The sequence below is a fragment of the Rhinoraja longicauda genome, chromosome 11 (assembly GCF_053455715.1).
Source record: "Rhinoraja longicauda isolate Sanriku21f chromosome 11, sRhiLon1.1, whole genome shotgun sequence".
NCBI lineage: Eukaryota > Metazoa > Chordata > Chondrichthyes > Rajiformes > Arhynchobatidae > Rhinoraja > Rhinoraja longicauda.
In genome coordinates this window covers 5,176,094-5,191,544 of record NC_135963.1, presented here as the reverse complement: position 1 = coordinate 5,191,544, position 15,451 = coordinate 5,176,094, and the positions used below count along the sequence as shown (strand labels likewise).

Below are 15,451 nucleotides of genomic sequence, written 5' to 3'. Positions count from 1 at the left end.
TCCTTCGACAAACACATCAAACACATCACAAAGACAGCCTTCTTCCACCTCAAAAACATTGCCCGTCTCCGTCCATCCCTCTCCTCCACAGCTGCAGAAACCCTCATCCACGCCTTCATCACCTCCCGTCTGGACTACTGCAACAGCCTCCTCTATGGCGCACCCTCAAAAATCATCAGTAAACTTCAATACATTCAAAACTCCGCTGCCCATCTACTCACCCACACCCCGATCCGTGACCATATCACCCCCGTCCTTTATAAACTCCACTGGCTCCCCATCCCCCAGAGAATCCAGTACAAAATCCTCCTCATAACCTACAAAGCCCTCCATAACCTGGCCCCATCCTACCTGACCGACCTCCTCCACAGGCACACTCCCACCTGCACCCTCCGCTCTGCTGCTGCCAATCTCCTATCCCCCCACATCCGGACCAAACTCAGATCCTGGGGGGACAGGGCTTTCTCCATCGCTGCTCCCACCCTATCGAACTCACTACCCCAAAACGTTAGAGACTCCTCCACATTCACCACATTCAAAACATCGCTGAAGTCTCACCTGTTCAGTACTGCCTTCAACCACTGAAGGTCACCCCACCTACTGTCTCCTTTCTCTGTTCGTTTATTTATTTACTTATTTATCTATTTATTAATTTCCCTATGTTCTCTAAATCTCTGTAAAGCGTCTTTGAGTATATGAAAAGCGCTATATAAATAAAATACATTATTATTATTATTATTATTGTCCATTGTCTATTGTCTATTGTCTATTGACAGAATGGCCTACTCCTGCACCTATTTTCTATGTTTCTCTGTCTATGTTTCTAATTATGTATAGTTAATGTTTTTGTGGCCATAGAATCAAAGAGTCGTACAGCATGGATCAAGCCCATCAGCCCAACTTGTCCGTGCCAACCAAGGTGCCCCATCTACGCCAGTCCCACCTGCCCGGGTTTGGCCCATATCCCTCAAAACTTTTCCTATCTATGCACCTGTCCAAATGCCTTTGAAATGCTGCTTCAACTACCTCCTCTGGCAGCTCGTTCCATACACCCAATACCCTCTGAGTGAAAATGTTGTCCCTCAGGTACCTATTAAATCGTTCCCCTCTCACCTTGAACCCTAAGCCCTCTGGTTCATGATCCCCTAGTCTGGGTAAAAGACTCCATTCATTCACCCGACCTTTTCCCTTCATGATTTTTTACACCTCTCTAAGATCGCCACTCAAACTCCCACGCCCCATGGAACCCAGTCCCAGCCTACTAAGGCAGAGTAATGTTGCTATAAACAAGACCTTCACTGCACTGTACCTCACTGTATCTGTGTGCATGTCAATAAACACAACTCGACACACTGGAGGGGTGGTGGGTGTATGGAACAAGCTGCCAGAGGAGGTAGTTGAGGCTGGGACTATCCCATAGTTTAAGGAACAGTTGGACAGGTACATGGATAGGGCAGGTTTGGAGGGATATGGGCCAAACGCGGGCAGGTGGGGCTAGGGCAGCTGGGACAGGTTGGCCGGTATGGGAACGTTGGGCCGAAGGGCCTGTTTCCACTCTCTATCACTCTATGACTCTGTCTAGCTTGGACTGTTACCTGCTGCGATGAAGATGAAGTTGAGGATGAGGATGAAGATGATGATAATGATTTTGATTTTGAGTGACTCTTTCTGGATTCTGAACTGGTTTCAAACGATGACCCGGAGCTCAACTTCCCTCTGTTTTGTGACTGAAAGAATAAATTGTTCACATTAACAAAATGTAACATCGCAATGGCCTGACCCATTAAGAAAATAATACTGCCAAGATCGGCGCGGCGGCGCAGCGGGTAGAGCTGCTGCCTCACAGTACTAGGGATTCGGGTTTGATTCTGTCTGTGTGGAGTTTGCACGTTCTCCATGTGACCATTTGGGAGCTCCGGTTTCTGCTCACATCCCAAAGACGTGCGTTGGGGGAGGGGAGGTTAATTGGCCCTTTGTAAATTGCCCCTAACGTGGATGATAAAGTGGGATTTTTAGATTTAGATTTAGAGATACAGCGCGGAAACAGGCCCTTCGGCCAACCGGGTCCGCGCTGCCCAGCGATCCCCGCACATTAACACCATCCTACACCCACTAGGGACAATTTTTTAAAAACATTTTCCCAGCCAATTAATCTACAAACCTGTACGTCTTTGGAGTGTGGGAGGAAACCGAAGATCTCGGAGAAAACCCACGCCAGTCACGGGGATAACGTACAAACTCCGTACAGACGGCGCCCATAGTCAGGATCGAACCTGAGTCTCTGGCGCTGCATTCGCTGTAAGGCAGCAACTCTACCGCTGCGCCACCGTGCCGCCTGGTGTGGTGTACGTAGACCTGGTGTGTGAACGGGTGATCGACGGTCGTGGTCGTTGTGGACTCGGTGTGTCGCTAACTTAAACGATGCCCTTTCTCAGTAACAAAATAAAACCTCCTCACGCCCTTTGGGGATGACGAGAAGGACTACATGTTCCCGATGTTGGGGGGAGTCCAGAACCAGGGGCCACAGTTTAAGAATAAGGGGTAGGCCATTTGGAACAGAGATGAGGAAAAAGATTTCACCCCAGAGAGTTGTGAATCTGTGGAAATCTCTGCCTCAGAAGGCAATGGAGGCCAATTCTCTGGATGCTTTCAAGAGAGAGTTAGGTAGAGCTCTTAAAGATAGCGGAGTCAAGGGATATGGGAAGAAGGCAGGAATGGGGTACTGATTGCGGATGATCAGCCATGATCACAGTGAATGGCAGTGCTGGCTCGAAGGGCTGAATGGCCTCCTCCTGCACCTATTGTCAATTGTCTATTGTCTACTGATTCGAGCAGGTAGCTCACCAACCTCTCTTCCCAAGAACAATAAGCATTACGAAATGTGTTGGAAGAAACTGCAGATGCTGGTTTAAACTGAAGATAGACACAAAAAGCTGGAGTAACTCAGCGGGACAGGCAGCATCTCTGGAGGAAAAGGAATTGGTGACGTTTCGGGTCGAGACCCTTCTAAAGAGACGTCACCGATTTCTTCTCTCCAGAGATGCTGTCTGACCTGCTGAGTTACTCCAGCATTTTGTGTCCATCTTCAGTGTTAAGCCTTAGCCTGGCTGGTAATGCCCAGACCTCACCAAAATAGAGTCACAAGAAAGGGTTTACGGAAGGTGTTCACAATGTGACTTCTCTCCTACTCTTTGACTGGAGAAATCGCTGATCAAGCATGAAGAGTATGAAGGGACGGAGGAAACATTTAACGGGGCAGAGCTGGGCAAAAGGTATAGAAGTGCCCAGCTGGGTTCTCAAAGTGGCTTCCCTCCCTTCTTTAATGTTTCTATGATTCCAATATTGGACCGCGATAAAATGGTTCGAAACAATAGCCAAGAAAGCACACCAACGCTTCTACTTCCTTAGAAGACTTGGACTTCCATTGACTCCATCTACACCTCACGCTGCCTTGGCAAGGCCAGCAGCACAATCAAGGACCAGTCTCACCCCGGCCACTCCCTCTTCTCCCCTCTCCCATCGGGTAAGAGGTATAGAAGTGTGAAAAACGCACACCTCCAGATTCATAGGAGGGAATTTCTTCCCAGCTGTTATCAGGCAGCTGAATCGTCCTACCACAACCAGAGAGCAGTGCTGAACTACTACCTACCTCATCGGGGACCTTCGGACTATCTGTGATCGGACTTGACTGGCTTTACCTTGCACTAAACGTTTATCATGTGTCTGCACACTGTAAATGGCTCGATTGTAATCATGTATTGTCTTTCCGCTGGCTGGTTAGCACGCAACAAAAGCTTTTCGCTGTACCTCGGTACACGTGACAATAAACTAAAACTGAACTGAAACTGTAACTGAAACTAAATTGGAGGCATTAATGCATCTGCAGATGCCTAATCCTCATTCCCTCTAAAGTCCGTCTGAATTTTCACCATAGGATAAGAGAGACACTTTAGCCAACCATCCCAAATTATAAAGTAACCCTCTATTTCAATGATGGGTTTCTTCACGTTAAACCATACTAGATAACCAGGCAGTAGGATTGCTAGGACTTTGGTATCTCCCAATGTAAACCATACCGTGCTGATAGAGGTCGGCTGGAAATGAAGTTGGAAGACGTTTCCTCCCTGTAATGTTGAAGGAAACAAAACATTGGTAAATAAACTGGGGACACACTTGGTTTGGTTTAGTTTAGTGTAGTCTAGAGATACAGCACGGAAGCAGGCCCTTCGGCCCACCGAGTCCGCGCCGACCAGCGATCCCCGCACACAAACACTATCCTGCACACACTAGGGACAATTTACATTCATACAAAGCCGAGCCATTCAGCCCCATCAAGTCTATGAATTCAACCCATGAATTTAAAAGAGTTAGACAGGTCTCTAGCGGTTAGTGGAATCAATGGATATGGGGATTATGGGGAGAAGGCAGGCATTGGTTACAGATTGTGGATGATCACAATGAATGGCGGTGCTGGCTCGAAGGGCCAAATGTCCTCCTCCTGCACCTATTTCCTATGTTTTGGTTCTTGGTTGTTTGTCCTCCAAAATATTCCAAATGGAATTTAAACAGGAGGTGTTCAATGTTTTCCATGTTTCTACGTCTACTCTGCCATTCAATCATGGGTTGAATCGCGGATGATCGCTGGTCGGCGTGGACTTGGTGGGCCGTAGGGCCTGTTTCCATGCTGTATCTCTAATAACTACACTAATAATAATAATAATAATAATAATACATTTATATAGCGCTTTTCAGGAAACTCAAAGATGCTTTACAGAGCAAACATAGAAACATAGAAACATAGAAAATAGGTGCAGGAGTAGGCCATTCGGCCCTTCGAGCCTGCACCGCCATTCAATATGATCATGGCTGATCATCCAACTCAGTATCTCGTACCTGCCTTCTCTCCATACCCCCTGGTCCCTTTAGCCACAAGGGCCACATCTAACTCCCTCTTAAATATAGCCAATGAACTGGCCTCAACTACCTTCTGTGGCAGAGAATTCCACAGATTCACCACTCTCTGTGTGAAAAAAAACGTTCTCATCTCGGTCCTAAAAGACTTCCCCCTTATCCTTAAACTGTGACCCCTTGTTCTGGACTTCCCCAACATCGGGAACAATCTTCCTGCATCTAGCCTGTCCAACCCCTTAAGAATTTTGTACGTTTCTATAAGATCCCCCCTCAATCTTCTAAATTCCAGCGAGTACAAGCCGAGTCTATCCAGTCTTTCTTCGTATGAAAGTCCTGCCATCCCAGGGATCAAACAAAACATAAAAACAAACAAAAGATTTGTCCAGACGGAGACGCGGCGAACAAACAGCGCCAGCGTCCTCTCACGTCAGGGTCCGGGCGTAAACGGTTGACAATAAACAATAAACAGCAAATGGTCGACAGTAAACCATAAAGAACACAAGACACACGATTACAATTGAACACAGACAACCATCACAGTGATTGCTCCAGGCACACCCTCACTGTGACGGAAGGCAAAGAAAAGTCTTATCTGAGTCAAAGTCTAGACTCTGAAGGAGGTGACTGGGAGATTTTACCGGTTTTGGTGATTCGGGATGAGACACCCAGATTCGACGATGTTTCTTCACTTTGTGGATGGTGGTCGTGTAAGTCTTGGTTTGGGTTTCAATGCATCTGCCTTTCTTACAGCGCTTGCCGGTGCCGGTGCCGGTGCCGGTGTGACTTGCCACGGTCGGCCACACCTCCACCTGCTGAGAGAGCGGGTTGCTGGAGGTGTCCCCCTCCCTCTGTGAGGAGCCGGATTGTCCGCGGGCGGCCTGCCCTCGGCGCCGGCGTCTCCACTCCGCGGACGGTGAGGGACGCGAGCCGGACCGGCTGGAGGACCACGGGCTTGAGGAGGCTTGCCAGGTCCCCAGCTCCCTCCGTGACGAGGAGGAGGAGGACGAGGAGGAGGAGGAGGAGGAGGAGGAGGAGGAGGAGGAGGAGGAGGGGGAGGAGGGGGAGGAGGAGGAGGAGGAGGAGGAGGAGGAGGAGGAGGAGGAGGGGGAGGAGGAGGGGGAGGAGGAGGAGGAGGAGGAGGAGGAGGAGGAGGAGGAGGGAAAGGAACTCGAGCGGCTGAGGAAGGCAGACGAAGGCAAGGTGCTGTTCCTCACGGGTTTCCCAGCAGGCTGTCGGCCCAACCCTCTCCTCCTGCAGCTGGAACTGCGGCAACTGGACTGGGATGAGGACGAGCTGGGGCCTCGACGTCTCCTGGACCCCGGTGAGGAGCCGCGGCGACGGGGTGCTCCGTGCTCGCCCCGCGACACGGCCGAGGACGAGGACGAGGAGGGGAGGGAGCGGCCTGTCGTCGGCCCGGACCACTCTTGCTGAGCAGATGCGCCTCGGTCACGTTCAGTCGCGGTTGACGCCATGTGTCTACCAGACTTGCCACATCCACCTTGGTGCTTGCACTCCACATGCTTGCCGCGCCTGAGCCCCCTGGTCCCTGCTGACAACGTGTGGCGATCACGGGATCTCGAGTCTCCCTCCGTAAGCTCCTCTGACCTTCTCATTGACCTTCTGCTTGACGATTGGGAACTTGACGTGGATCGTCTGCCATGCTTGGTGCGTCCTTCCACGTGGTGTTTACCGTGCCCGCCTTGTTCGAACTCTTTGTTCCGTGTCGACAATGTGTGGCTGTCGTGAGATCTTGGGTACTCCTCCTTACGCCTTGCCAATGACCTTCTGCTTGTCGACTGGGAACTTGACATCGAGCTGCTCGAGGTGTACCTTTGCCCCCGTCTCTCCTGCTGGCAAAATGACACGATTGAGACGGTCACATCGCAGAGAATTGTGGACGCAGCCCAGAAGAAACCAACCTCCCTTCCATTGACTCCGTCCACACTTCACGCCTTGGCAAGACCACCAGCATAATCCAGGACCAGTCTCACCCCCCGGTCACTCCCTCTTCTCCCCTCTACCATCAGGCAAGAGGTGCAGAAGATTGAAAACGCACACCTCCAGATTCAGGGACAGTGTCTTCCCGGCTTTTATCAGGCAACTGAACCATCCTACCACCAACCAGTGGGAGTTCCTGAGCTGCCATCTACCTCATTGGAGACCTGTGGACTATCTTCAAATGGACTTTATTGGACTTTATCTTGCATGAACGTTATTTTATCGTCTATCTGTCTGCTGTGGAAGGCTTGATGGCAATCATGAGTAGTCTTTCCTCTGACTGGATAGCGCACAACAAAGAGGGAAGAAAATAAATGTTTGTAAATTATTTGGCTAAACAAGATAATTTAATGTTCATACCGTTAGGTTATAAGCTGATGGAGAAACTCAGTGGGTTAGGCGGCAGTGGAGGGAAATGGACAGGGATGTTTTGGGTTAGGACCCTTCTGTAGACTGATAGAACCATTGAACGATTGAGCATTGATAGAACAATGGACCATTGAACCATTGATGGAACCATAGACCATTGATAGAACCATGGCCTATTGAACCATTGAACCATTGATGGAACCATAGACCGTTGGTAGAACAATGGCCTATTGAACCATTGAACATGGAACCATCGACCATTGATAGAACCATGGCCTATTGAACCATTGAACCATTGATGGAACCATGCACCATTGGTAGAATCATAGACCATTGAACCATTAAACCATTGATAGGACCATAGACCGTTGATAGAACCATGGCCCATTGAACCATTGAACCATTGATGGAACCATAGACCATTGATAGAACCATAGACCATTGAACCATTGATGGAACCATAGACCATTGATAGAACCATAGGCCATTGAACCATTGATAGAACCATCTACCATTGATAGAACCATGGGCCATTGAACCATTGATAGAACCATCTACCATTGATAGAACCATGGGCCATTGAACCAATTGATAGAACCATATACCATTGATAGAACCATGGGCCATTGAACCATTGATGGAACCATAGACCATTGATAGAACCATGGCTCATTGAACCATTGATGGAACCATAGACCATTGATAGAACCATGGGCCATTGAACCATTGAACCATTGATAGAACCATGGCCCATTGAACCATTGATGGAACCATAGACCATTGATAGAACCATAGGCCATTGGACCATTGAACCATTGATGGAACCATAGACCATAGATAGAACCATGGGCCATTGAACCATTGATAGAACCATCTACCATTGATAGAACCATGGGCCATTGAACCAATTGATAGAACCATATACCATTGATAGAACCATGGGCCATTGAACCATTGATGGAACCATAGACCATTGATAGAACCATGGCTCATTGAACCATTGATGGAACCATATACCATTGATAGAACCATAGGCCATTGAACCATTGAACCAGTGAACCATTAGTGTAGTGGAGAGCAAGCTTGTTGATGCTGGGAAGTAGCTTTCATTGGCAAAATGGGATGAGGAACAACAGAAGTCGAGACAGAACAGGAGTTTTCTTCCAGATGGAACAAGATATTCACCTGATGCTTATCTTTAGCATGGAAGGTTTTCTTCAGTCGGAGAAGGGCTAACTTGCCCTCGACTTGCATTGTTTCTGAGGAATCTGTGTCGTTTCTCTTCATCAAACGATTGACTTTTGCAAAGGGGCTGTCTCCCGTTATCATCTGAAATTCGATTTGTAACTTTTTGATTGGAGTTGAGGTAATAACTGGAAAACAAGACGAGCTTAAATCACGGTGTGTAGGATGGAACTGCAGATGCCGGTTTACACTGAAGATAGGCACGAAATGCTGGAGTAACTCAGCGGGACAGGCGGCATCTCTGGAGAGAAGGAATGGGTTCAGTCTGAAGGAGGGTCCTTACTCGAAACATCACACATTCCTTCTCTCCAGACATGCTGCCTGTCCCGCTGAGTTACTCCAGCATTTTGTGTCTATCTTACGAATAAGAATAAATCTCAATTACTTGTATCACAATCAGATGATTTAAAGGCATAAACTTTCGTTTACTTCAGAGATACAGCGTGGAAACAGGCCCTTCGGCCCACTGAGTCTGCACCGACCAGCGATCCCTGCACATTAACACTATCCTACACACACTGGGGACAATTTACAATTTACAGAAATCAATTAACCTACACACCTGCACATTCTTGGAATAGAAACATAGAAACATAGAAAATAGGTGCAGGAGTAGGCCATTCGGCCCCTCGAGCCTGCACCGCCATTCAATGTGATCATGGCTGATCATCCAACTCAGTATCCCGTACCTGCCTTCTCTCCATACCCCCTGATCCCTTTAGCCACAAGGGCCACATCTAACTCCCTCTTAAATATAGCCAATGAACTGGCCTCAACTACCTTCTGTGGCAGAGAATTCCACAGATTCACCACTCTCTGTGTGAAAAAAAACTTTCTCATCTTGGTCCTAAAAGACTTCCCCCTTATCCTTAAACTGTGACCCCTTGTTCTGGACTTCCCCAACATCGGGAACAATCTTCCTGCATCTACCCTGTCCAACCCCTTAAGAATTTTGTAAGTTTCTATAAGATCCCCCCTCAATCTTCTAAATTCCAGCGAGTAAGTGCCGAGTCTATCCAGTCTTATGGGAGGAGGCCGGAGAAAACCCACTCAGTCAAGGGGAGAATGTGCAAACTCCATACAAACAGCACCCCCATGGTTGGGATGGAACCCGGGTCTCTGGCGCTGTGAGGCAGCGACTCTATCGCTGTGCCACCATGCTGTCCTGAACCTTCGACTGGTTTCGATTGTGACTGTGTCACCTCTGGTGCCTTAAGGCAGCAACTCTACCGCTGCACCACTGTGCCACCCAGTCTTGCAATTATATACACCGATCAGCCAAAACACCATGACCTGATGATCCAAAACATTATGACCACCTGCCTAATATGCTGTTGGTCCTCCGTGTGCAGCCCCATACGCAGCAGGGTGCGATGCACTGTGTATTGTGACACATTCCTCCCGTGACCACCGTTGACATTTTCTGTGACTTGTGCCACAGTCGACCTTCTGTCGTTTCGGACCAGACGGGATAGCCTTCGTTGCCCTCGCGCATCGATGAGCCTTGGGCGCCCAACACCCTGTCTGTCGCCGGTTTGTGGTTTGTCCCTCCTCGGACCACGGTCGGTAGGTACTCACCACTGCTGACCGGGAGCACCCCACAAGCCTTGCCATTTCAGAGATGCTCTGACCCAGTCGTCTGGCCACAACAATTTGGCTCTTGTCAAAGTCGCTCAGGTCTTTACTCCTGCCCATTTCTCCTGCATCCAACACATCAACTTCAAGAACTGACTGTTCACTTGCTGCCTAATATATCCCACCCCTTGACAGGTGTCATTGTAACAAGACAATCAATGTTATTCACTTCGCCTGTCAGTGGTCATAATGTTTTGGCTGATCACTGTATACCTTTGATGGAGGAATAACAGTGGTGTAAAGGAACATAGTTTGCAATTGGTTTTGGATGGTTCTAATGATATGACTTGAGGCTGAAAAGTCACATTTTCATCCGAGCTGGATAATTCCTCATACGAAGTATCGAGAAAGTCAATGTCTTACACTTAGTTTAAAAAGTGGCTTAGTTGAAATACTATCATATCATATCATATCATATATCATATCATATATATACAGCCGGAAACAGGCCTTTTCAGCCCTCCAAGTCCGTGCCGCCCAGCGATCCCTGTACATTAACACTATCCTACACCCACTAGGGACAATTTTTACATTTACCCAGCCAATTAACCTACATAAACCAAAGAGAGATGGAAATTACCAGTGGGATTTGCAATTCCAAAGCAAATAGAGTCATAGAGAGTCAATAGACAATAGGCAATAAGTGCAGGAGGAGGCCATTCAGCCCTTCGAGCCAGCACCACCATTCAATGTGATCATGGCTGATCATTCTCAATCAGTACCCCGTTCCTGCCTTCTCCCCATACCCCTTGACTCTGCTTTCCTTTAGAGCTCTATCTAGCTCTCTCGAATGCATTCAGAGAATTGGCCTCCACTGCCGTCTGAGGCAGAGAATTCCACAGATTCACAACTCTCTGACTGAAAAAGTGTTTCCTCATCTCCGTTCTAAATGGCCTACCCCTTATTCTTAAACTGTGGCCCCTGGTTCTGGACTCCCCCAACATTGGGAACATGTTTCCTGCCTCTAACATGTCCAACCCCTTAATAATCTTATATGTTTCGATAAGATCCCCTCTCATCCTTCTAAACTCCAGTGTATACAAGCCTAGTCGCTCCAATCTTTTAACATATGACAGTCCCGCCATTCCGGGAATTAACCTAGTGAACCTACGCTGCGCGCCCTCAACAGCAAGAATATCCTTCCTCAAATTTGGAGACCAAAACAGCACACAGTACTCCAGGTGCGGTCTCACTAGGGCCCTGTACAACTGCAGAAGGACCTCTTTGCTCCTATACTCAACTCCTCTTGTTATGAAGGCCAACATTCCATTGGCTTTCTCCACTGCCTGCTGTACCTGCATGTGCAGCACGACTTCTCCGCGGACTGTCACCTTGTCGTGGTGGAGAAGCTCGTGCGGTCCTGAGATCCTGAGAGCGATGCCGTCTGGTGCTATGCTCCTGGTAGGGTCACCCATGGCGGTGAGGTTGAGGGGGGGGGGGGAGGTCCCTGACAAAGAGCAATCCAACCAAGACCTCAGCGGTGGAACAGGCGGAGGGAGGATGACGGCTGGGAAGGCGGATGGATGAAGGCTGCGGCAGAAAAGGGTCCCCGGTCGTCTTGGACTCCACGCCACTGGATCCTGACCCAGATCTGTCAAGGACCATGTGGTGGCTGTCTGTGCGCCAGTCTCCCCACGTTAAACAAAGTCACGCACAGACAGGCGACCAAAGGACAGTCATACTCGCTTCGAGTGACCGCCGATGATGTTGATGATGATATACTGCATGGAAACAGGCCCTTTGGCCCAACTTGGCTATGCCAACCAAAATGCCCCATCTCCACTAGTCCCACCTGCCTGTGTTTCGTCCTTACCCCTCTAACTCTGTCCTATCCATGTGCCTACCAATGTACCTATCCATATACCTATTCATGTACCTATCCATGTGCTTATCAATGTACCCGCATCCCTCTACACTGGGGCGGCACGGTGGCGCAGCGGTAGAGTTGCTGCCTCACAGCGCCTGAGACCCGGGTTCGATCCTGACTACGGGTGCTGTCTGTAAGGAGTTTGTACGCTCTCCCCGTGACCTGCGTGCGTTTTTCCTCGGGATCTCCGGTTCTCTCCCACACTCCAAAGACGTGCAGGTTTGCAGGCTAATTGGCTTGGTATAAGTGTAAATTGTCCCCGGTGTGTGTAGGATAGTGTTAGTGTGCGGGGATCGCTGGTCGGCGCGGTCTCGGTGGGCCGAAGAGCCTGTTTCCGAGTGTATCTCTAAACTAATCTAAACTAAACCTGAAGAAGGTTTGAGGAAGAGTCTCGACCCGAAATGCCTTCTCTCCAGAGATGCTGCCTGACCCGCTGAGTTACTCCAGCATTTTGTGTCTACCTTCGATTTAAACCGGCATCTGCAGTTTTCTTTCCTAAACCTGTCCTGTCCATGCTCCTGTACCTGCGCTGTAAGAATGAATTTGCAAATTCCAAAGGTGGTGGACCAGGCTTTGGTAAAACAATGTTTATTGTCACCTTGCCTTTACCTGGTTTGATGGCCATGTCCATCGATTTATCTCCGACCATCTTGTACAAGGGTGAGTTGGTGGTGAGGCCGTTGTCTTCCACGCTGGTCTTGTAGCACACTTCAAATCCAAAGGTGTTGGCCTTCACACAGCCCCGCTGCACGGTGGGGCTTGGGATGTCTGGGGTGTCTTCAGCAGAGCATACGGATCCTCTGGGAATGGCGAGAGGCAACACTCTGCCCTGAAAGACAGTCATAATCAAAACCACTTGAAGGTTAAGGGCGCAGCGGTAGAGTTGCTGCCTGACAGCGCTAGCAGCACCAGAGACTACGGAGTGTATACGTTCTCCCCGTGACCGCGTGGGTTTTCTCCGGGTGCTCCGGTTTCCTCCCACACTCCAAATACATACTGTATGGATCTGTAGGAGGAGGCCATTCGGCCCTTCGAGCCAGCACCGCCAATCAATGTGATCATGGCTGATCATTCTCAATCAGTACCCCGTGCCTGCCTTCTCCCCATATTCCCTGACTCCGCAACCCCTAGAGCTCTATCTAACTCTCTTTTAAATTCATCCAGTGAATTGGTCTCCACTGCCTTCCGTGGCAGAGAATTCCACAAGTTCACAACTCTCTGGGTGAATAGACAATAGACAATAGACAATAGACAATAGGTGCAGGAGGAGGCCATTCAGCCCTTCGAACCAGCACCGCCATTCAATGCGATCATGGCTGATCACTCTCAATCAGGACCCCGTTCCTGCCTTCTCCCCATACCCCCTCACTCCGCTATCCTTAAGAGCTCAATCCAGCTCTCTCTTGAAAGCATCCAACGAACTGGCCTCCACTGCCTTCTGAGGCAGAGAATTCCACACCTTCACCACTCTCTGACTGAAAAAGTTCTTCCTCATCTCCGTTCTTCTCCGTGAGAAGAAAAAGTTTCTTCTCACCTCAGTTTTAAATGGCCTCCCCATGATTCTTAGACTGTGTGTGGCCCCTGGTTCTGGACTCCCCCAACATTGGGATCATTTTTCCTGCATCTAGCTTGTCCAGTCCTTTTATAATTTTATATGTCTCTATAAGATCCCCTCTCATCCTTCTAAAGACTGGAACGGCTAGGCTTGTATACACTGGAATTTAGAAGGATGAGAGGGGATCTTATCGAAACATATAAGATTATTAAGGGGTTGGACACGTTAGAGGCAGGAAACATGTTCCCAATGTTGGGGGAGTCCAGAGCCAGGGGCCACAGTTTAAGAATAAGGGGTAGGCCATTTAGAACGGAGATGAGGAAAAACTTTTTCAGTCAGAGAGTCGTAAATCTGTGGAATTCACTGCCTCAGAAGGCAGTGGAGGCCAATTCTCTGAATGCATTCAAGAGAGAGCTAGATAGAGCTCTTAAGGATAGCGTAGTCAGGGGGTATGGGGAGAAGGCAGGAACGGGGTACTGATTGAGAATGATCAGCCATGATCACATTGAATGGTGGTGCTGGCTCGAAGGGCCGAATGGCCTCCTCCTGCACCAATTGTCTATTAAGCTCCAGTGAATACAAGCCCGGTCTTTCCAATCTTTCCTCCTATGAGATTAGAAGAAGCATGAAATGTGAAGCCAGAGGAAGGAATATAGCTTCGTTTATTGTCAGGTGTACCGAGGTACAGTAGAAAGCCTTGTTGCCCCTCGGCTATCGTTAATCGGACATTTATGGACGTTATCTTGCACTAAACATTATTCCCTTTATCCTGTATCTGCGCACTGTGGACGGCTCGATTGTAATCATGTACAGTCTTTCCGCTGACTGGATGGCATGCAACAAAAAAGCTTTTCACTGTAACTTGGTACATGTGATAATAATCTAAACTAAACTAAACTAAACTGCACTAAACTGTTGCGTGCTATCCAGTCAGTGGAAAGATTATGCAGGATTACAATCAATCTGTCCGCAGTGTACAGATACAGGATAAAGGGAATGACGTTTAATGCAAGATAAAGGCCAATAAAGTCTGATTAAAGATAGTCTGAGTGTCTCCGATGAGATAGATGGCAGGTCAGGGCAAAGGGGTGGTGAATCTGTGGAATTCTTTGCCACAGGAGGCTGTGGAGGCCAAGCCAATGGATATGTTTAAGGCAGAGATGGATAGATTCTTGATTAGTGCGGGTGTCAGGGGTTGTGGGGAGAAGGCAGGAGAATGGGGATCGGAGGGAGGGATAGATCGGCCAGGATTGAATGGCGGAGCAGACTTGATGGGCCGAATGGCCTAATTCTGCTCCTGTCTCTTATGACCTTCGGACCGCTCATACAATCAGGAATATGGATGGAAGGGGCGGGCGGAAAGGGAAGTGAGAAATCTATTCCGGTACTTTGTGGTTTTTTTTTTGTAAACCGGCATCTGCAGTTCCTTTGAAGGTATTTATTCTGGAGTAACTCAGTAAAATGCTGGAGTAACTCAGCAGGTCAGGCAGCATCTCAGGACAGAAGGAATGGACGACGTTTCGGGTCGAGTCCCTTCTTCAGACTGATGTCAGGGGGGGGCGGGACAAAGGAAGGATATAGGTGGAGACAGGAATCAACAAGCAACAAGAACTCATACTTACCATCATGTCTTGGTCATCTCCGGTTGAATTCTTTGCCAGTTTCCACATCCTGATCCTCACTCCGGACTCTTTGCTTGGAACCAGTGGTACGATTCTCGCTGCAGCCAGGTCCTCGATGTTCCTCGAGAATGCAAAAGACTGTGTTCTGCAGGAGGACAGAATTTAGTTTAGTTTCGTTTAGAGAGACAGCGCGAAAACAGGCCCTTCGGCCCACTGTGTCTGTGCTGATGAGCGATCCCCGCGCACTAA

At 48.7% G+C, this 15,451-nt stretch overlaps 1 protein-coding gene across 3 annotated transcripts in view; it reads right to left on the bottom strand.

Annotated features, from left to right (window-relative positions):
• Window positions 1-15,451, bottom strand: part of LOC144598244 (vitellogenin-like) — an 89,102-nt gene that overhangs the window by 22,045 nt on the left and 51,606 nt on the right. The window contains exons 20-25 of one of the 3 annotated variants that reach the window (XM_078408146.1): window positions 15,203-15,347; window positions 12,635-12,854; window positions 8,464-8,651; window positions 5,550-6,761; window positions 4,077-4,124; window positions 1,596-1,727 (exon numbers count right to left, since the gene is read on the bottom strand). In XM_078408146.1, coding sequence (XP_078264272.1) covers window positions 1,596-1,727; window positions 4,077-4,124; window positions 5,550-6,761; window positions 8,464-8,651; window positions 12,635-12,854; window positions 15,203-15,347 — 1,945 coding nt within the window. The remainder of the gene's footprint in view (window positions 1-1,595; window positions 1,728-4,076; window positions 4,125-5,549; window positions 6,762-8,463; window positions 8,652-12,634; window positions 12,855-15,202; window positions 15,348-15,451) is intronic. The other 2 variants (XM_078408147.1, XM_078408148.1) reach the window with 2 other exon arrangements.